General features: G+C 46.5%; 1 protein-coding gene across 4 annotated transcripts in view; it reads left to right on the top strand.

Moving 5' to 3' along the window:
• CCDC97 (coiled-coil domain containing 97) overlaps positions 1-21,443 on the top strand; it is a 92,790-nt gene that overhangs the window by 15,269 nt on the left and 56,078 nt on the right. For 3 of the 4 annotated variants that reach the window (XM_069207534.1, XM_069207531.1, XM_069207533.1), the window contains one exon: positions 12,309-12,998. In XM_069207534.1, coding sequence (XP_069063635.1) covers positions 12,626-12,998 — 373 coding nt within the window. In that variant the 5' untranslated portion in view covers positions 12,309-12,625. The remainder of the gene's footprint in view (positions 1-12,308; positions 12,999-21,443) is intronic. The other variant, XM_069207532.1, reaches the window with a different exon arrangement.

Genomic DNA, 21,443 nt, shown 5'->3' with positions numbered 1-21,443 from the left:
TTCTTCCAATCGTGTATCTCTGATATCTGGTCTTGGTTTTGTACATAGCTTAGTTACCTTGAGACAATTATGCTCAATGTCTTCCTCCTTTTCAATTTCAACAGTATCACTTGGAAGTAATGTTGCCGGGTTCAGCACTGTTCATCTTTTCAATGATACATTTGATGCACCTAGAATGCTCGTCTCATACCTTGTTAATCTGGCATCAGACAAATACTGTGTTTTCGTCCTTGTCAGTAAGATCTCAACAGAGTGAGGAACCATTACCGTCAGAGGGTATGCCATCACTACTCCCTCACATTGAAAAAGGCTTTGACCAACTGCGGCAATGGCACGCAGACAACCTGGTAAGGCTGCTGCGACTGGGTCCAAGGTAGCTGAAAAATAGGTTACTGGGCGATAAGCACCTCCATGGACCTGTGTCAAAACAGACAAAGAACAAGCATCACGTTCATGACAAAACAATGTGAATTGCTTTGTGTAATCAGGCATTCCCAACGCTGGAGCTCTGCACAAACTCTCTCTCAACTCAGTAAACGCTTTCATCTGGTCCTGATCTAGTGTAATGGGATCTATAACTTCTTTATGTGTCAGCTGCTGCAATGGTTTGGCAATCTCAGCAAAATTTGGAATCCACTGACGACAATAACCTACCATTCCCAGAAACATTCTGACATCTCTTTGTGAAGCCGGTGGACTTCTCTGCAATATTGTAATCCTTTGTCTGGAAATTCTCCTCGACCCTCAATTTGATGTCCCAGGTATTTCACTGATTTCTGACAGTACTGCAGTTTCAAAGTTGACACCTTATGTCTGAATTTTCCCAAATGATTCAACAGGACAATCGAGTTATACTTACACTCGTCCCTTGTCTTGGACGCAATCAGTAAGTCCTCAATTTACTGCAATAGAGTCGATTGGTGCGGTAGTTCCAACGACTCCAAATTATTTTTCAAGATCTGATTGAACAAAGACGGCGACTCGTATACCCTTGTGAAAGCCTGCACCAGCTGTAGCCTCTGTCTAGGAATTTGAAACTAAAAAGAAACTGACTATTCTTATGAAGAGGCACAGAAAAGAAAGCTTGTGACAAATCAACCACTGTGAACCACTCTACATCACATGGAATCTGAAACATTATTACTGCTGGGTTCGGCACTACAGGACAAGACTTGACCACCATGTCATTCACTTTTCGCAAGTCCTGCACAATGTGTACTTTACCACACAGCTTCTTTAAGCCCATTATCGGTGAATTACATGGAATGCTCAATACTTTTTTCAAAACCCCTTGTTTCAGAAAATCTCCACTTATTTGTGCCACTTTCATCAGAACATCTTGTGCTGTGTTATACTGTGGAATCTGCGGAATCAATACATTTGGCTTCAAAGTGATCTTAATCGGCCCCACTCCTTTGATCAATCCCACTTCTTTACCTGTCAGGTTCCACACATTTTCCTGGACTGTCTCCTGCAAGTCTGCATGCAATTCTTTCACAGTAAACATCGGGAAAAACTCAATCAACGGGTACTCTTCATTAATGTTTTTTCATTCTCAGTTTCAGGAGTATGTTCTTCCTCATCATCACTATTTGTCTGAACCACTATTCCAGCAGTTGAACAATTTATTGAACATCTGGTCTGGCACAATAAGTCCCTTCCTAGGAGGGATACTGGACTCGAGTCACAGACTACAAACTTATGCAGTACCTGGAAGTTGCCAATCGCACCTTGACCTGGATCTGTGATCGGATTTATCTGTTTGCCACTCCCACAACCTGAACTGTTCTGCCTGAAAGAGGTAAGTTTGGAACTTCTCACTGTAGAGCGTGTAGCTCCTGTGTCCACTAAGAATGAGATCCTGTGACCCATCACCTTTCCTGTCACAAAAGGTCCTCTTTGATCAACTTCTAATGAAGCTGCAAGCATACATGGCTCTTCGTCTGAACTAATACTCATCCATTCATCATGTATTTCATTCTCACTATGGAATGGGAATTGGTGCACTATGTCACTACTCCTGTCTTGTCTCTGACCTGTAACCTGCTGAGTAAGCATCATCTGTTGCTGTTCCATCGGGGCGTGAGGTATTTGTATTTGCTATGTAGGAACCTGCTGCTGCATTGGTTGCAACTGTGTCACTTGCGCACGAGGCATTTGCACCTGCTGCATGGTTTGAAAATTCTGTACTTGATTCATGTTATTCTGAAAATTCGGATTAAGTCCTCTCATTCTAGAGACTTTCACAGTTTGAAATGTATTGACATCACCACTTTGCTGAACAACACCATCCTGCACCATCAACGGACACTCCTGCTTCCAGTGTCCCACGTTTCCGCAAAGATGACACAGTAACATCTTTTTCATCCCTTGGACATCATTCTTAACCACTATAGTACTCAAATCCGGACTGCGATTCATATTGACTCAATGACCCCTACCTCTCATCTGAGGTTGGAACATAACAGTTCCCTGCTGCTGTGGTATCTGTTGCACTAAAGCTCCTTGCACTTCCGTTTGAGCTGCCTTAATTTACCTCACCATCGCTTACTCCTTTAACTTCTTCTGCTTCAATTCAACCTCATCACTACGGTATTTCCCATACTGCAACACCTCATCAGTCGGTGTTGCTTGCCAACAAATCAAATGACTCTTAACCATCTGACCTACCTCAAGTCTCAATCCTTCCACGAACCTGAAAACAAAGTGCAACATGCCTTTCGGCTCGATCGCCTCCTTACCACTGTACTCCTTGAACGCCTTCAACAATCTCTCATAGTAGGTATGTATTGACTCCCCTACTTACTGCACTGTCAATTCTCTGCCAATTAATATTTTTAGGCGAGATTCTTGACTTCAGAAACTCGATCACCTTATAATAATGTTTCATCACTTTGGGTGATGGTGCACCTGTAAGTCTATCTCTTTCCTGTTCACTCGACGGCCAGTCCACTGCTGTCACAAGTCAGCTGGAACCACTATCTCCAACAGAGTATTCAGGTCTTCCCACAGACACTTAGATTTATAAAACTTTTTATCTGTCTGCTGGTACCACTCAACCGGTTTCTCTCTCAGTTTTGGATAATCATTTGTGAATGACAAAATATCACTCCTGTGCCAAGGAATATGAACAAATTGCCCTCCTGGAATTTCCCTCATCGGTAAAATCTTTACTGGACCTTTTTTCTTTCTGAGCATTCTCAGACCCTTCTTGTGAATCTCTTTTGCGTTTATCCTTCTTCTTTGCCCATCTGCCTACCCATTTTTCTACTGCTCCCCAAATCTGAGCACTCTGCAATAACTCCTTGAGGTGCGCTTTCATCCCTGCTGACCTCATGTGTTCACAATCTTTTGCCTAAAAATCTAACCCGTAACTCCTTTTCAAATGCTTTTTCTCAATTTCTGTGTCATGTTTATCTGCCAAGTCTGCCAATTTGTGGTGTATCTTGCCCAATTATCTCGTAATTCTCGGATGCAAATATCTCAGCTCTTCTTCTGCATAGGATTCTAACCTATTTACTCCCATCGATCCCTCGACTAGTTCCATTATCTCTATAGCCCGTCTTGCATGATTAATCTGCTCTTCATCCTTGGACGTATTTAGAGGAGTATTCAGACTATCTAACCACTCATTAAATTGCTGTACTGTCAATCCCTGTAGCGAGATGTTACTTGCATCCGGCATTGGCACCTGTGGTACCACTGCACCTGGATTTTGCAGTGTCAAAAGCTTCAAGCTCTGACTTATGCTCTGGCCATTTACCGCATCTGGAAGCGCAACAAGTGGACTAAGGTCCATTAATGGCCTAGATCCATCAAAGGTTAGTCCCATAGATGATATCCCCTGTACATGATCTCTTACCCCCTCCTCACGAGGCTCTGTGACATTTTACCCTGTTCTCCAGTAATCGGCTTCTTTTGTGCAAACAATGGTATAGCTGGACCAACAGTAACTGGCAACGATATTGCATCTGGTGCTGCTCTGCTACCCACATTTTGTGGAAGGGTTACTCCCATACTTTGATTCATCACTGGTGTCACATCTGACTGTGTCCCTGTCATTGGTGTGAACTTTGGCAAACCCTGTGGCTGGCTGTGCCTGCGGTATCAACATTGGAGTCTGCTCAGTCTGAACTAGCATTGTCCTCAGAACCACGTGCTCTGGAGTAACCACTAAGTTCGAAGTTGTGTCAAGAACGGGTACTTCTGGATAAATTCTCTGTATCAGTGGTGGGTGCATCTGCGCTTGGACCACCGAAGTAGTCACTGCATTAGGAGTACTCTGCATTACCCCTTGTATCTGTCCTTTATCTATTTGTACTGGTCCCACTGTCCCGACACTTGGGCTGGGGCAGTTGGAGCAGAACTAGTACTTGGACCCCCTTCCCGCATCGCATATGGTGGAGGTTGGTCCCTCAACACCTGAGTAATAAGATCCTCAGCATCTGAATCATCTTCTTCCACATAAGTCTTTTTCTTCTTCTTACCCCCCTGAACTCTTTTCACCCCTGCTAGTATCCTCTGTCTCTTCTGATTCATCTTCTTCTGTAATTGCACGAAACAACTTACCACCCTGTAATGTCTCCATTCTCCACTTCTTCTGTTCCCAATCCCATCTCGCCTCTGCTAAAGACTTCTCTACCTTCCTTATCCTCCTCTGGCATAAATTTTTTTGCTGGTGTCTTGCTATGATCTCCCAAACCGCTAATGCCTCAAACTGTGCTGGTCTCGGAAGTGGCTTCTCATTAAGTGTCATTCACAACTGATAAAAAATTCTCAAATTAAACGTTCCATGCTCTGGAAACTCTAAAGCTCCCTGTTTCTCCATCAGTTTCCACCACTGCTTTAACCAAAGGCATGGCGCGACACCTCGCTCCTCCATCACAATAAATGCTGGAGAATTTTCCGGTGGGGTAGGCTCCCCCACTATCACCTTAATGTATGGATCACCCTTCATGGCACTCCTAAACGCTTTGAAAAACTTAGTCTTTCTCTGTTATATTTATTCGATTAAATAAGGAAATAACTTATACCCCCAAGATTCCTTTCACCCTCTTACTCAACCAATTGCCTCTTACAGGCGGCTGCCAATCCGCTCGCGATTCTTCTTACTAACCAACCTACCCCATGGCGGCTCACTCTGACGTCACACTCACACACTGCGGCTGACAAAGTCTTGAGGCTTGTCCTCCTGATCTCCAATTCACACAAAACTAATGCAAAATGATTGCGAGCACTAACCAAAACCAATAACCAAAATAAACTTGCTGGTTTACTACAGGAAGGTATACAATCGCTTCAGAGACCCTACGGATTTTCACTAATGGTCCTTTCGCTCATACAGCTATTCCCCTTTCGCAGTCCCCACATTCGCAAGCAAAATTCGACCCGCGAATTTCACTCTCAACTGATCAATGGGTCTGTCCTGGTGCACATAGGACTCGCCAAATCTCAGTCGAAAATTTCTCTTGCTCACTTAACTTACACCCCGACTTGTTGACCACGTCCGATGAACCTACTAAACCAGGCAGATTACATCATATAACCAAGTGTCTCCTACACTTGTCAATATACTCTTGAGTCTTAGACCACGCAGGGTCCGTACATCACCAGCCACGTGGCCATTTTCTTAGCACAAAGCGCCACGCTCATACTGCGGAGTACGCACACTCCTACTAAACTTCACATGGAGTACGCAGACTTCCTACTTTCCCTCACATACGTCACAATTCACCTGCGATTTGCATAAGCCTTTGCAAGCGCAACCTACCACTTTCACACTATTACCAGAACGCCAAGAACATACCCAACCTTACTTGCGGGATCAAGGATCTGGGAAAGACATTTCTGGGCTTAAGGGGACATCATGCTTGCTACAACTGCCCTTACGAAAAACAAAATCCAAATCACAATAATAATGAACCACTTATCCCTAACTCAAACTACCACCATAACCATTAATCACCACATAACTAGTTTCTCCAAGGAAACTAACCATCAAGCTGCTACCAAAAACTGCTAGCACGCCTGGTTCTTAGTAAGTAATTTTACAAGGGGATACGTATAGGCGGATGAACCTCCTTGATTTGCATGGAGTATCCTGGCTATGTAGTAATCAGTGTTAATTAATAATCAATATACAAATCAATAACCACTAAGAAAAGCATTAATCATAAGTCGATAATGTCAACAATTCATGAATAACCACAACTCAATATACGTTTTAACAATTTTTATTTCCCTATTTGTTATAATACTAATCCATACGGTTAATTCAAACTTTATTCAATCAGCTCAGAATTAGTTCATTAGTGACCACCAATAACATAATCTAATCAGAACTTAAGAAAACATATGCTCTGATGCTTCAGCAAAAGCCAGCAAAGATGAATATATCAACATTAATAGCAGAGTTCAGCAATCAGTTTGTCAATCGTTTGTCAGTGTCACTCAAAAGAACCCTACCTAGCCGAGATTAGCATTAGCATTAGCATGTGGGACTTCATGAGAAAACAATTTAGAACCTGAATTTGGAAATACATCTAGCTAAGAGAAAAAACTATTTAGACAGTGCAGTTGGTACCTAGAAAGAAAGGCACAAAAGTTAACCGTCGCATTGTCATAGCTACCTATCCACGGAATGGATCAGCAAAAAGTCAGTCGTCGTCTTTAGGTCATCAATCGATCAGCAACGCATCAGGCTCTCAAGAGCATGAGCCCAATGACAGTCTCGAATCTCTTCTCCCCCAATATCACAACAAAATTCGGGTTAAGGTCTCTCCTCCAACATCTGGCCCTAATTTTGCTGAATTCTCACCTTCTGTCTCGTCATATTATCAAAGTTGCCCAGTCCATCCCCCTAATTCCTAATTGGTCAATTAATCACCATATATGACGCTACCCAATACATTTAATTCTTCAAATCTATGAATTCTAATATTTAGTTGCTGTCAGATTGTCGATTGGTTCACGGTACGATGTCCTCATCATCCAACTCCTCAGGTATCGAAAATGTTGCATCTTCTTCTCCAGTCAGTGTCTCTATTGTTCGAGTCCTGGGAAAGTACATCTAGCCTGCTCTACACACTGTATGTTGCAACATTTCTTCCCTCATCTCCTGTCTGGCGATACATTGCAGAGAATTCTAGCTAAGCAGACTTTATTAACATTGAGTGGTTCAGGGTCAGTTCAATACATTAGCCAGGCCTTGAGCTGCTGCTCGAGGCCTGGCAAAACCAGGCCACAACTTCGGCTAAGTTATCTCTACAATATAATGCAAAAAATACGTTATAAATCTTAATATGACATATTACTACATTGTTATTGCACATTTTCAATGTTTCACACATTTTTTTTAATCATTTTAGTACAACTTGTGTAATTTGGTAACCACTCCTCGTGGCCACATTTTCAAACGTGCACACTCATTTTTCTACGTTTATTTTTTTTATCATTTTCTTGTTAAAACGCATAAACGTTCATTAATAATTTCTAATTAACATATCTGCTTCAACAACTATGTTAGTGGTAATGTGAGCAGAGTTCTAAAGCCATCAAAGATAGGGACCAGAAAAAGGTGTAAAATCTCGGTTTACCATATCAAGGTCATATTTGCTACCTCTTGTTCTCCCCGAGCTCCAATAGTACTGCACCCAGTTTGGGTAACCAGTTAGCTCATTTTGGACAACTGAGTGTTGAGTAGTAGAGTAGGGCAGTAAAGAATTTGAATAAGAGGAGGCATTGTTAGAAATGCAGATACAGCACAATACAGAAGGTACCACTCAATAAACTCACTGTCTAGCCAGTGGTACAGCTTCAAAGAAAAATAGGACTTTAATGTGCATGTGCGTTAATGGACAAGCACAGCTGTGATACCTCGGACTCAAACAGCTCGTCACAACACCCACCCACGCCGGCGGACACACGCTCGACCCCATCTTCTCCACCAGCAGCCATGTCACCTTCAGCCACACCACCGAACTCCACTGGACCGACCACCGCAGCATCCACTTCATTTTCGAGAAACCCACCACGCACCATCATCTGCAACGGATCCCCTGCCGCAGCTGGAACAAGGTCACCGAAGACCAGCTGATCTCTGCCCTCGCCCGAGCTCCACCAAGTGACACCGACACAGCTGCCCGCAACCTCAGGCAATGGATCAACGACTGCGCCACCGCTCTCGCTTCAATCAAGAAGCCCTCCAACAACTGCACCGACAGAAAGGCCATCTGGTTCACCGCGGACCTCCAGGCTTCCAAACAGACATGCCGAAAACTCAAGAAGAAGTGGTGCCACGCACAGACACCGGTCACCCACACGGCCCTCAAGAACACCATCTGCAGGCACCACCAGCTCATCCGGACCGGCAAGAGATCCTCCTTCAAGGAACGCATCAACAACAACGCACACAACAGCAAAGAGCTCTTCAACATCGTGAAGAAACTCTCCAACCCCAGCTCAAGCGACATCCCACCTTCGCAAAAGACCTCTGTGACTCCCTAGCCACCTTCTTTCACCACAAGATCGCAGAAATCCACTGCAGCTTCAACACCAAGACCCCCCCTCCCCTGACAGTCGCCAACACCTCACTTACCGACCCCCAGCCACACCAATCTCCCGCTTTCCTGGACCCACGTCAGTGACGATGATACCATCAAAGTCATGAACACCATTCACTCCGGTTCACCATCTGACCCCTGCCGTCCTCACGTCTTCCACAAAGCGAGCTCCATCATCACCCCCGAATTCCAGCTCCTTCGAGACCGCCACCTTCCTGGGAAGCTGGAAGCACGCCAAGATCAACTCCTTACTCAAGAAACCCAAGGTGGACCCAAAGGACCTCAAAAACTACCGGCCCATCTCTCTGCTCCCCTTCCCGGCAAAGGTCATTGAGAAGATCGGTAACAGGCAACTGACCCACTTCCTTGAGGAAAACAACACTCTGGACCCGTCCCAATCCGGTTTCCGCAGCACTGAGACCGCCTTCATTGCCGCCACCGACTACATCAGGACCCTGCTGGACAAAGCCGAAACTGTGTCCCTCATCCTCCTTGACCTCTCGACCGCCTTCGATACAGTCTGCCACCACAACATACGCACACTTGTTTACGACGCAGGGATCCGCGACAAAGCCGTGGACTGAATCTCCTCCTTCCTCACCAGCAGAACCCAGAGTCAGCCTCCCTCCTTTCCGATCTGAAGCCACCAAGACCATCTGCGGCGGACCTTAAGGATCTTCCCTCACCCGACGCTCTCCAACGTCTAAATGGCACCACTCGCCAACATCGTCCGATCTCACAACCTCAACATTGTCTCATACGCCGACGACACCCAGCTGATCCTCTCCCTCACTAAGGACCCTGCCACCTCCAAAACCAACCTCCACAAAGGAATAAAGGCCGTCGCCGACTGGATGGAGAACAGTCGCCTGAAACTGAACTCTGACAAGATGGAGGTCCTCATCCTTGGATCCACCCCCTCTGCCTGGGATGATTTCCTGGTGGCAGGCCACACTGGGTGCCGCACCAGCGCCTACTGTCTTATCCAGGTTACTGGTTGACACCTGTTCGGTATAAGTCAATAAGGACGCTCAGTGAAGGACCACACGCCAATTATAAATACAATTTAGCTTTACTAGAGTTTCAGGTAAATGAAGGCATTTAGCACATTAACAATAGTAGAATAAGAATAGCAATGAAAAGCATCTATTTATATATAAGTACACTACAAAAAGCATCTATGCATATATATAAGCAAAGAGTTCATTGACAGATATAAGCTTTGATTAACTGTATACCAAAATGCATCACACTACGATGTTCAGGAAGCAAAATATAAACGAGCTGAATACTTCAGGTTATAAACACAGTGCAAGCATAAATAATCAATCATAATAATAGAGCAGAGAAACGAAACAAAGGGCTTTTATCCCTGTGTGGAACTTAACTTAGTCCACGAAATGCTGGGAAGCCCTCTACCGCCTGCTTGGACCTCTCTCACGGTCAGCAAAACAGGGAGGCAGCGCTGGGCCTTGGCAGCTTTCACAACTCCATCTGCGAGCTTCAAATCCCTCACCCACACTTCAGTGCTTAAATAACTCGAAGCTTGGATTCTATCTCTTTCTGGCATTTTCTAGCTATGTTATCAGCACTTGGCTGCTCTGCCCTTCCCCAGCCTTTGTTTTCATTCCATCTTCTCCCTGTACTCTCGTTCTCAAGGTTGAGACTGAGTCTTCTACACAAACAAGCTTGAAAATAATACCATGAACTTTTCCACGTTGTTTGGGGGTTGGGGGGGGGGGGGTTCAGCAGGCATCACGCTCATCTACACTGCTCAAACTAATTAACCCTTCGCGTCACAATGTCTTCCGCACCTTTCCCTGTACTGATCACCTACCTACCATGCATGCAACCTGGTGTTCATCCTGGACTCATCGCTCTCCATGACCCAGCAAGTCAACGCTGTCTCATCCTCCTTCTTCAACACCCTCCGCGTGCTCTGCAAGATCTACAGGTGGATCCCACCAAAATCAGAAGGATGGTCACCCAGGCCCTTGTCAGCAGCAGACTGGACTACGGCAACGCTCCCTACGTGGGATCCACGGCCAATCTCCAGAAAACACATACAGAACGTCTCCGCACGCCTCATCCTTGACATCCCCCGCCGCAGCCACATCACAGCCCACCTGAGAGACCTGCACTGGCTCCCCGTCAACAGTAGGATCACCTTCAAGCTCCTCACGCACGCTCACAAAGCACTCCACAACGCCGGACCAGCATACCTCAACAAACGACTCACCTTCTACACCCCGAACCGATAGCTCCGCTCTGCCGCCCTCGCCACCGTTCCACGCATCCACAGGACACCAGCCTGCGGCAGATCATTCTCCCACCTTGCCGCCAAGACCTGGAACACCCTCCCCATCCACCTGTGGCAGACCTAGGACCTGGTGACCTTCAGGAGACACCTCAAGACCTGGCTGTTCGAGCCGTAGCAGCTACCTGCCCCCGCGCCTTGAGACCCTTGCGGGTGAGTAGCGCTCTTTACAAATGATTGATTGATTGATACAGGAAGAAAATTAGTTGCTGCAAGGATACGTTGGAGGCAGGTACGACCCAATTGTTTATGGTGTTGAAGCACTAGGTGAAGTGTTTTATAACATTTGCTGTATGGCCAGTGTTATTCTGAGGCGCTGTACTGGGTGTACGCTGGGAGCGACAGTTTGGGGAATGGAGCTTCGATACTCTGGTTTTTCTGCAGTGTTTGTACTCAAATCCACAGTGAATGTAAGGCAAAAGTGCCATATTCAATTGTTACAGCATAGCATTCTTGGCAGTTGTTTAGATCTCTGCTTTCGTGGTCTTTGGCTATAGTGTTAATGCAGGACAGATGAACTCCAGTGGCTGTTCAGTTTAAAAAGGTTTAAATTCCCTTCTCCTGATCATCTCCTACACAAACACAGAGGGCTACGACTCAACTAGTAAGCAATGGAGTTTTAATATGCCAAAAGTCTCGCTGCACATTTTTGTCTCCTGGGCATAGTTCAGGATGGGCATAGTTCAGGGTTTAGAAACAATATTTAACATAAAGGGAAATTTTCACAGCAGCAAAAGTGTAATTTATTGGTCTTCCAACATGGCTGCCTCTTAATTCTAGAAAACTGCTTTAGCTGGTAAAAAAAAAAATCTCTTTCAAAATTGAATAGACCCCTTTTAGGTTGAAAGCACAAGCACTTTGACCTGTTGTAAGTATTGTGGGATTTCAACCACGCCCACCTCTCTCCCATCACTTTCACTCGTTCGTGGGCTTGCCTTTCAAAAATCCTTTGATTTCATTGGTAAATGCTTTACGTTTATCCCGCTTTGCAGACTGCCCCTGATACATGTATTAATGCACAATTGCCAATATGTTTGACTATTAGGGGACTCTTGTTTTTTTTTTCCTTCCCTTTTGAGTCACTTTCCCGCTCATGTTTAAGTGTGTTGCTTATTTGTTACAATTCCCTCCTTTCTTAGGTGTTTTTCATCTATCTAGAAACTGCAGTGTCCAATTTATGTGGCAATAAATGTCCAGCTAAGAATTTACAGTGCCAATAGCTCTAACTCAATCAAATGCGAGACCCATTGCATTGCAAATGCTTGTTATAAGTTTGGTATGCCCAGCATTCCATTGTACACATAGATTATTGAAGTTCCCAGATTTTTGTTCTTACTTTTTGATGTGAAAAGTTGTGGAACTGTGCAAAATATGCTGAGTTTCTGTTTCTGTCCTTAAATTTAATCCAATGTTACCTCCCTTCCCACCAGATCACATTCATGATGATGAGATTCTTGTGATCCGGGCTGAGTTGACCAGCATAGATGGTGACTTACCATCAACACCTCCATCTGATGCTGTGGAGATTCCACAGGCTGAAAAGGATGATCTTCCAGATGAAGTAATTTTGCAACCCCATGATACAGCACCTGCAGAGCTTGACTTTCAAAGAGCAAATGGGGAACGAGAATGCATAGATGCTGTTCAGCAGGCATTAAAGGAGACCAGACTAATCGATGCTGCTGACAATGTGGATCCCGAGAATCTGAGTAATGCAGAATCTGATAAGATTGGCTTCTTAACAGGCATGGTTGCAAGGAGTGCATCTCCTGAGGGACCTAATGATGCTGAACTCTTAGAAGATGCCCTCTTAATGAACATGTTGGGTGTGATTGCTAGCAGTAAATTACAGATTCGCAGTCAGCAGAAGGACGAGCCAGACTTCACCCAAGAGCAGAAACTGAGGATTCTCCTGGAAATGTACAAGTCCAAACCTGTGGTGTTCCTGGAACGCTTCCGGAAGGTGCTAAAGGAGGAGCACCTCGCTTGCTTCGACCATTTGGCAGGTAACTATGAGGTGGACTTTTACTGCCAGGAGGTCAGGAAGTCCTCGTTAAAGAAGGTGCACCGAACACGGGTGCGCAATAAGAGGTATGCTGCCCTGCAAGAGCTGATCAAAGGTATGTCAACATATTTGGGTCAATTCTTTTTTTTCCTTTGCCTGTTGAGACTATATTTTATCTTTAGCCCTCTTACCAGTTGGCATTGGTCGCATTTGTAAATGTTGGCTGGGAGCCAGCAGTTTTCTTTCTTTCATATTGCAGAGGACGGAAGAAGCATAGGCTGACTACTGGGTGTACAGTTTGCACTGCTCTGAGATTGTTCTGTCTGTGCTGACCAAGTGCTTATGCGTAGTAGTTGACACATCAGTGAATTAATTCATAGGCATAGAGAAAGGGCCCCTGCATTGTTCTGGTTACAGTGCACCCTAACTCGAATTCCCCATAGGAAGTTCTAGTGTTTTTGACCCCCAGCTCATCAAGCACAACAATTATGTGTGAGCTCAGAGTCCTTCTATAATATGAAGTCTGACCCAGAGTTGGGGCTTTGTGGTAGGAATGGCACACTATGCGTCTCTTCCTTTTAAATAAATTGACCACTTTAACTAAGTAACCTGTAGGTGCCTGACAGTGGTTGCAGCATAACGATTGTAGTAGCAGGCCTATTCACCTGTCTCCTGCTAGGAAGACCTCTCCGGTATTTGTTCACCCATGTATGTAGGATGTGGATGTTGTGTATATTAGCATTACTTGAGTATGCAAAGGATACGTGCAGGGAGCATATGATACTAGTAGCTCTGCCTTCACTGGGTTACTTTTTGTATTGAATAGCACCATCTAAATTAAAAATTGGAGGGACATCCAAGTGGCAACAGTTGTACATTGGAGGGCTTCTCCCCAGAACTTTTAAAACATTCAGACTAAGCAGTGTTAAGGTGTGGTTTAGAGCACCCCCTTTGATTATTCTCTGGGAGAGGCTAACGACCCAACCTCCACAGTCTAAATGGTATTTAAGTATGGCAACCTCTCTTGCCTTCATGCTTTTGTTTTTGGTTGCTCCTAAAAGGAGACTGCCAGCTACCCCATTCCTACCTGCTCACACTTGTAACAAAATCATGGCTGGATCAGTCTGCGAGGAAATAGCAAAAGAGAAGAGCTGTCATGAACTGGTCCACTCCACTTCTGTAAGCAAGACTCTAACTGATCAGCTTCGCTACCATGAGAGTCAAGTGCTAAAAAGGAGTACTTGATGAGCTTTGACTCCGGTAGTAAGTTAAAGCTCCGGGATGCTAGTAGTAAACTCCTCACCTAAATTGAGCCACGCAATCCTTGTTTGCCCCGTAACTCCTAAAAAGTTCCACAGAATGGGAAGCCTGTAATTACTAGAGAATATTGGTAGAGGGCACATTTATTTGTCACTGGTTTTTGAAGTACCCAACAATAAATGTAGCATGCTAAAATGTTTAATGTTGAACGTTGAATACTACCAACATCACAGCTTAGGCATTAAGAATTGTTTGTATCTTAAAAATAACAGCACAAAAATAATATTTAGTAATACATGTCCTGCCACTGCCTTCCAAACATTCATTTTAAAGTATACACCGAAGCGTCCGGAGATAGTCGCATAATTGTGTGGTGACTTCTGCGATGTCAAGCCAAACCATAAAAACAGAAGTAAGTTCAGCAAAACTCATGATCATCCACTGGTATTGCAACATCTTCTCACTGAAAATAACAGAGATAGGGGCTTAAAGTAAAAATACGTAGGAAATAATGTTAAGTTAAATTTCATTGTTTAAAATAGTTCAAAATGTAAGTAAACATTATAAAAAGATAACAATAGTAGACCAGAAGGAGTGCAGTAGTGTGGCAAAGGACTACCGATCCCTGACCCGCCCACAATGTCGTCTCTGCTTGGAGGCACTTGGTTAAAACTAGGGGCGAGCTCCCGCTGTGCGGGAGACCAGAAGGAGGTCAGCAACGGGGCAGAGGACTACCGGCCCCAGAAATCTGATACCGCCCGCCCACAGTCGCCTGCACCTGGAGGGGCTTGGTTAGACCCAGGGTCGAGCTCCTGCTGCGCGGAACACCAGAAAGAGTGCAGCAGCAGGGCAGAGAAGTGCCGGCCCCGGAAATCCCTGATGCCACCCGGCCCTCAGTGTCGTCTGCACCCACATGCGCTCGGTTAAAACCAGGGGCGAGCTCCAACTGTGCAGGTGAAGACTGGGCTAAGAACGGGCCTGTCCGCACCTGCACAAGGCTGGGCTGGGCTAGGCCTGCTCTCTTAGCTCAGGATTAGACATCCAGGGGGATGTCTAGTCCTGAGCCAAGAGGATCGAATAGATTCTTGAAACACTTAAGAGCTTATTGTTATCCCTATAATCTGAAACGTGAGCACACCTTCCGCACACTTGTCAAAATGGGAAAGCGTAAAGCTCAAGCCTGTGCCTCAGCACCATCCACAGCCGCTACACCTGCCACTTTCTCAACTCTCAGTAGACACTATCAACAAAAATCATCCTGGGGGTGGGGCGCCTCTCTTTCTTCCCCAGCAGTTGTGTGAGAAGTGCAAACTGCCATCCTTACAATTTTAGAGACCGAATCAGTGGGAAATCCAGGGACATTAACTGAGTTGACTGGTGGACAAGTGATTAATGAGCTGAACCATTCTATTATGGAGCCAACTGTCTTGTCACAGTTTCATCCGCACGTTATCCCCCTGGACTCAATAGTTGTGGGGGCAAACCTTTTAAATCAGGAAGTGGTGGGGAATAGAAAGAGACTTCAAGCACCAACTAAATTTAAGCCTCCAAGAGTTAATTTAAATCCGCTTTGGAGGGAGAAAGACCATACGAGCAGTGAAGGAGAAAAGTTGGGTTTAAACCCAGAACCCTCTGAAGAATCTCTTTTTGCTGCCCTGGACACTAGACTAAAACCTATACTGGATCGGTTAGCGGTCATAAAGCTGGAACTCAAGAAGTTAACCTCTGTGGGCTCTGAACAAAATGATTGCACCACCGCTCATGTAGCGTTAGTTCCTCTTACCTCGTCTATATCGTCCTCTGGCCCTGTTATACCAGAGCTGTTGGGATTCCAAGATACCCGTTAAACTATCCCTCCTCGTTTTCACCCACAGAATGATTGGCAGTCCAACCCTGTTAGTGGATAGATGAGAAGTAGTAGGTTCCTTATTACCTCAAATTCTTGTGTTAACTGCAATACACAGCTTACAGGGTCTTGGAAGCCTTGAGAGTGAGGACGTGGCTAATGCCCCTAATTATTTACCTCCACCTATTCCATCTGTGTGTTCGCCATACATTATTGTGTTGGCCAATGTCCCTAAAATCGATCCCCCTGAAATTAGAATCACACACCTCCTTGAGAAATAAACTTTTGCATTGGTTAAGAACACACTTGCGTAGCTCATGTGACCTTGTAAGAGAGATTATCATGACAAGGAGGGTCTATTGGATTGGCCCACTTCCCGGAAGCATGCAGGGTGATTCTGTGATAATCAGCTTCAGAAAACCCAGTTTTGTCCAGGCCTCCTTACGCTCTCTTACCCGCACCGCCCTACATAATGATGGTATCAAAGTTATCCTGTTTGTTATTTTCTTACCCCCCCCCGAGCTCAACGGTCTCTACCTAGCCATTGTAATTGTAGGAAAGAACCTTTTTTTGGGATGGTAATCCCCACTTTTTGCCTGATGTCAATGTGTTTTTACTGTTCTCTGGGATCCTGCTAACCAGTACCCCAGTAACTGTGCTCTCTCCCTCTGGATTTCGTTGTCGCTAACTATTTATACCCCACAATTGGCATACTGGTGCCCCCATATAAGATATAAGTCCCTAGTATATGATACCTAGGTACCCAGGGCATTGGGGCATCAGGGGTTCCCCATGAGCTGCGGCATGTATTATGCCACCCATGGGAGCCCATGCAAAATGTATCTGCAGGCCTGCCGTTGCAGCCTGCGTGAAAGAATGCATGCACCCTTTTCAATACAGGTCACTGTAAATCACCCCTATGGCAGGCCCTCCTAGCCCAGAGGGCAGGGTGCTAGTACCTGTGTGTGAGGGCACACATGCATGAGCAGAGGTGCCCCACGAACTCCAGCTCCGTTTTCCTGGACTTCGTGAGTGTGGGGAAGCCATTTTAGCTGTGTACTGCACATAGGTCACCACCTATGCCCAGTTACATAATGGTAACTCTGAACCTAGGCATGTTTGGTATCAAACATGTCGGAATCATACTCCAATACTGTTGCCAGTATTGGTTGTATGATTCCATGCACTCTGGGGGCTCCTTAGAGGAACCTCAGCTTTGCTCCTACCAGTTTGCAGGATTTTCCCAGGCAACCCGTGCTGCTGCCATCCTACAGACTGGTTTCTGCCCTCTTCCTGCTGCTTGACCAGCTCAAGCCCAGGAAGGCAGCACAAGAGATTTCCTTTGGAAGAGGGAGGCAACACCCTCTTCCTTTGCAAATAGGTGGGACATGGCTTGGGAGGGGGTATCCTCCCCAAGCCACTGGCAAGCTTTGAAGGTCGCATTTGGTGCCTTCCTTGCATAAACCAGTCTGCACCAGTTGAGGGACCTCCAGTCCCTGCTCTGGCGCGAAACTGGACAATGGAAAGTGGAGTAACTACTCCCCTGTCCATCACCAACCCAGGGATGGGGCCCAGAGCTCCTTTAAGTGGCTGCTTGATTCTGCCATCTTGAATCCAAGATGGGTAGAGGCCTCTGGGAGCATCTATGTGGCCAGGTCAGGCAGGTGACGTCACAGTCCCCTCCTGATAGTTGGGCACCGTACTAGGTGACCAATCCCCCTTTTAGGCCTGTATGGTCTCCCTCTTGGGTGGTTCCTCAGATTCGACTTGCAAGATTCCAGCAGGACTACTCTGCAATGTTTACTTTGACTTCTGGCCACTAGAACCGCAACTGGACTTCACAGGAACCTACGACCTGCAGCTCCTGTGACGACTTTGCTCTGCAACATTGTTTCTCCGGCTCCTTCCAGCAACTGCAACATTTCCCCAGTTGTGCATCCTCGGAGGGCGGCAAGTCGTCAGTCTGCAGCAAGAAGGAATCTCCCTTAGAGTGAAGGAGTCACTCTTCTGAATCCACAGGCACCAAATGCAATGACGACCAGCTGTGTTGGGTCCTCTCTCCTGCAACTCAGTGTGGATCTTGCAACACAGGTGGTGGTCTTGAGGAGTCCCCTTGATCCCCTCTACCAGCTATCCAACATTGGAGGAGGTGAGTCTTTGCCTCTCCTTGCAGGACTGTACCCCTCTGCACCGCGATTCTTGCAGCTGCCAAGGCTTGTTGACTTTTTTTTCCAAGGGATCTTCAGGCTCCGTGTAGCTCCAGCACTCTTCCTTGCAACACGTTGTCTCCTGCCTGCTGCTCCAGGGACGTGCAACTCCTTTCCAGGTGTACTGAGTGGGACTCACTGCGAATCCTGTGCCTGCTGCCCGTGAGTTGCCTGTGGGGGCTGCATCCTCGACTTCCTGCTCTCTGGCTGCTGGGGGTCACTTGGGATTCCCCTGCGTGGGTTGAGCCCCCTCGGACCTTCCTGGTCCCCAGCAGCTGTGCAACTTCTCTTCTGCTACTCTTGCCTTTGCCAAGGCTTGTTGGTGTTTTTTCCTCACCACTGCAACTCTTCTTTGGACTTGGGACATCGACTGCTTCACTTCCGGAACTCTTCCTCTGCTCCTGTGCTGCATAGCCGACTCCTGGTCTTCACCTTTGACCTGGTCCTTCATCTCCAGAAGGGTGGGTAGTGGTTCCTGCCCCAACCGGAGACACTAATTGGAACCTGACTTGGTCCTCTTCATTTGTAGGTCCTTTACTGTCTGCATCCATCTTCTGTTTCTTGCAGTTTTGCTTGGGTCTTGCACAGTCCTTTCACAAAGTTTCTCTGTGGGTTTGGGAAAAGCCAGGTACTTGCCTCTTCTCTCCTGGTCTCTTGGGGGGCACTCTGGTACTTACCTTTTGTAGTTCCTAGTTCCTCCAGCTCCCCTCTACAGATTCCACTTACCTGGGTGGGGGTCCATCATTTGCATTCCTATATTTTTAGTATATGGTTTGGGCTCCCTCAGGGTCACCATTGTCTATTTTTATTGCACTGATTTCTATTACTTTCTATGCTCATTCCTGATAACTAATGTGTGTATAATAGTGTTTACTCACCTACTAGTAGAGTATTGCCTATATCATATTTTAGTATTTGTGTCACTGAAATAAAGTACTTTTATTTTTGTAACACTGTGTGGTTCTTTCATGTATGCGAGTGCTGTGTGACCATAAGTGGTGTTGCATGAGCTTTGCATGTCTCGTAGATCAGCCTTGGCTGCTCATCCACAGCTACCTATAGGGAGCCTGTCTTCCTAGACATCGAATACACCTCACTTATAGGAGATATCTGGACCTGGTATAGGGCGATAATACCATAGGTACTCACCACGCACCAGGCCAGCTTCCTACATTGGTAGTGCAGCGGTGGGATAAGCACTTGCAATTGCCTTACCACTCTGTCACTGAGTACTTTCCATAGGAAAGACCATTTACTAACTGTTGGGTACACTACACACGTAGTGCTAGGAATCTAGTCTCCTAAGTTTGGGTAAGCTATGGTCTGGCATAGGCTTGCTCCAAACTTCTTTAGGAGCCTAGAGTTTGAGTTAGAGTAGTTAGGGATTCTTACACCACTCTAGTTAGACATCATGTCTTCAGTAGAGCTCACGTCCCAGGCCCTGAACTCTCATTATGAGGGTTTAACTTTCCAGAAGTTAAGGAAAATGTGTGCTGATAGGAAACTGAAGACTGGGAGATATTCCAACAAGATTCTGCTTCTGGGTCTGGTCCTCCAGGGTGACCAGGACCATGATGGTAGCCAGGAGGAGGTGGAGGAAGACCCCTCTAGTGCTCGAGATAGTAGAATTAGACACTAAGGTGGGTCAGGAAGTACTCAGGAAGGATCAGAGGAATCTTAGAAACACCCACAGTCCTGTTAGGAGCACTACTGGTATTGGAAAGGGGGGTCACACAAGTAGGACCACCTTTGTCCCTAGAGGGCTGGTTGAGAGGGTTTCCATGAATAGTAACAGATCCTCCTCTGCCCAGTCTTATATCTCCTCAGTCTCTGAGGAGACCCACTGCTCAACTTCAGGTGAAGACTACCTAGACAGGGAGCTGAGGCAACTGAGACTGGAGGAGGCCAAGCTGAGGCTGCAGCAGCTACAGCTGGACCTAGATAGGGAGGCCTTGGCAGTGGAGAGAGAAAGGCAGGGGTTAGAGTTAGTGCCCCATGGTCGCAGCAGTTCTAGTTTTAGGGACACCAGGGTCAGTGAGGAATCTATTGACTCTAGGAACCTGAACAAGGTAGTCCCACCTTACAATCATTTTGATTTGGTATTGGTTCATGTTTATTATGTTATTTTTTTACCACTCAGACACTAGTATTGTGGACAATCTGGAGCATGTCTTGCACAAGGCTCAGAATGATGAGGTGTGGTCTGCGCACGGAGAGAAATGGCCGCTTGCTAAAAGGGCTCTGCGTGCCGGTGTGCAACTTGGGACAGTGGTGCAGCTGAAGGAGTGCTGGGGGGCACTCACACCTTCCTCCCCTGCACCCGCCTGAAGTCGCAGCAAAATTCCGACATTTGGAGTGCAGCACTGGGCCTGTGGCAACGTGAACAGCAGCGGGCTTGATTTTCTTCCTTCTGACGCAGCAATTGTGGTGCCGGCTGTGAGAACCAGCGGCCCGCTTAAAGTCACAGGACTGCTTCAGTGCCCTCCGCCTCTGCAACAACCTGTGGGTGAGCAGCCCTATTAAATTACACTGGGCAAAAGAGTCACGGGGCTCCAATCCATATACCCACTCCCCTCGACAGGTACAGCCTCTTAAACACGACCTACTGCTAGGAGAGAGGCCGTGTGTGGTAGACCCCTTAGCAGCCAGCCTGGGCCCGCAACTATGCCCCTTGTGATAAAAGCCGGCCTATGATGTGACAGGGGCCACAGCTCCATTTCATAAGATCGTCCCACAAGGAACATAGCCCATGACTTTGTCCCCTGCAGGCGGCGTCCCAGAACTACATCGCATCCGCGGCAGCACCGAATTTCCATTGCCATCCCCATCAGTTGAGCTCACCCTTTGCCCACCCACCCGCGCCCATGACTCCATCCATAGCGCGCTGGACATAGAAACTAGAGGGGGATCAGCCCAATCAACTCCACCTTACAAGGACACATGGCGCAAGCTTGCCCCCCCCGCATCGCTTCACAAAGCATGTCATCTGGCCAAGCCCCACTGCACCATCCACGGCTAGCGGAAGCCTATAACTCCCTATCTACCCTCATTGAAGACAACCGGGAACCACCCAGAAGACTATGGCACTCTACCGGGTCCCTGACTCTACTGCACCTTCCTGCGATACCACTGATCCTCTGAGAGGTTGCGACCACTGTTGGGACACATAGTACACTCTCATGTCGAATTCTCACCTGTCACTGGGGAGCTCCCTGTGATCAAGTTGTTCCACCCTGCCTCCTTTCCA

Source organism: Pleurodeles waltl, chromosome 9 (genome assembly GCF_031143425.1).
Source record: "Pleurodeles waltl isolate 20211129_DDA chromosome 9, aPleWal1.hap1.20221129, whole genome shotgun sequence".
In the NCBI taxonomy this organism is placed as follows: Eukaryota; Metazoa; Chordata; class Amphibia; order Caudata; family Salamandridae; genus Pleurodeles; species Pleurodeles waltl.
This window is presented reverse-complemented; position numbering and strand designations above follow the sequence as displayed.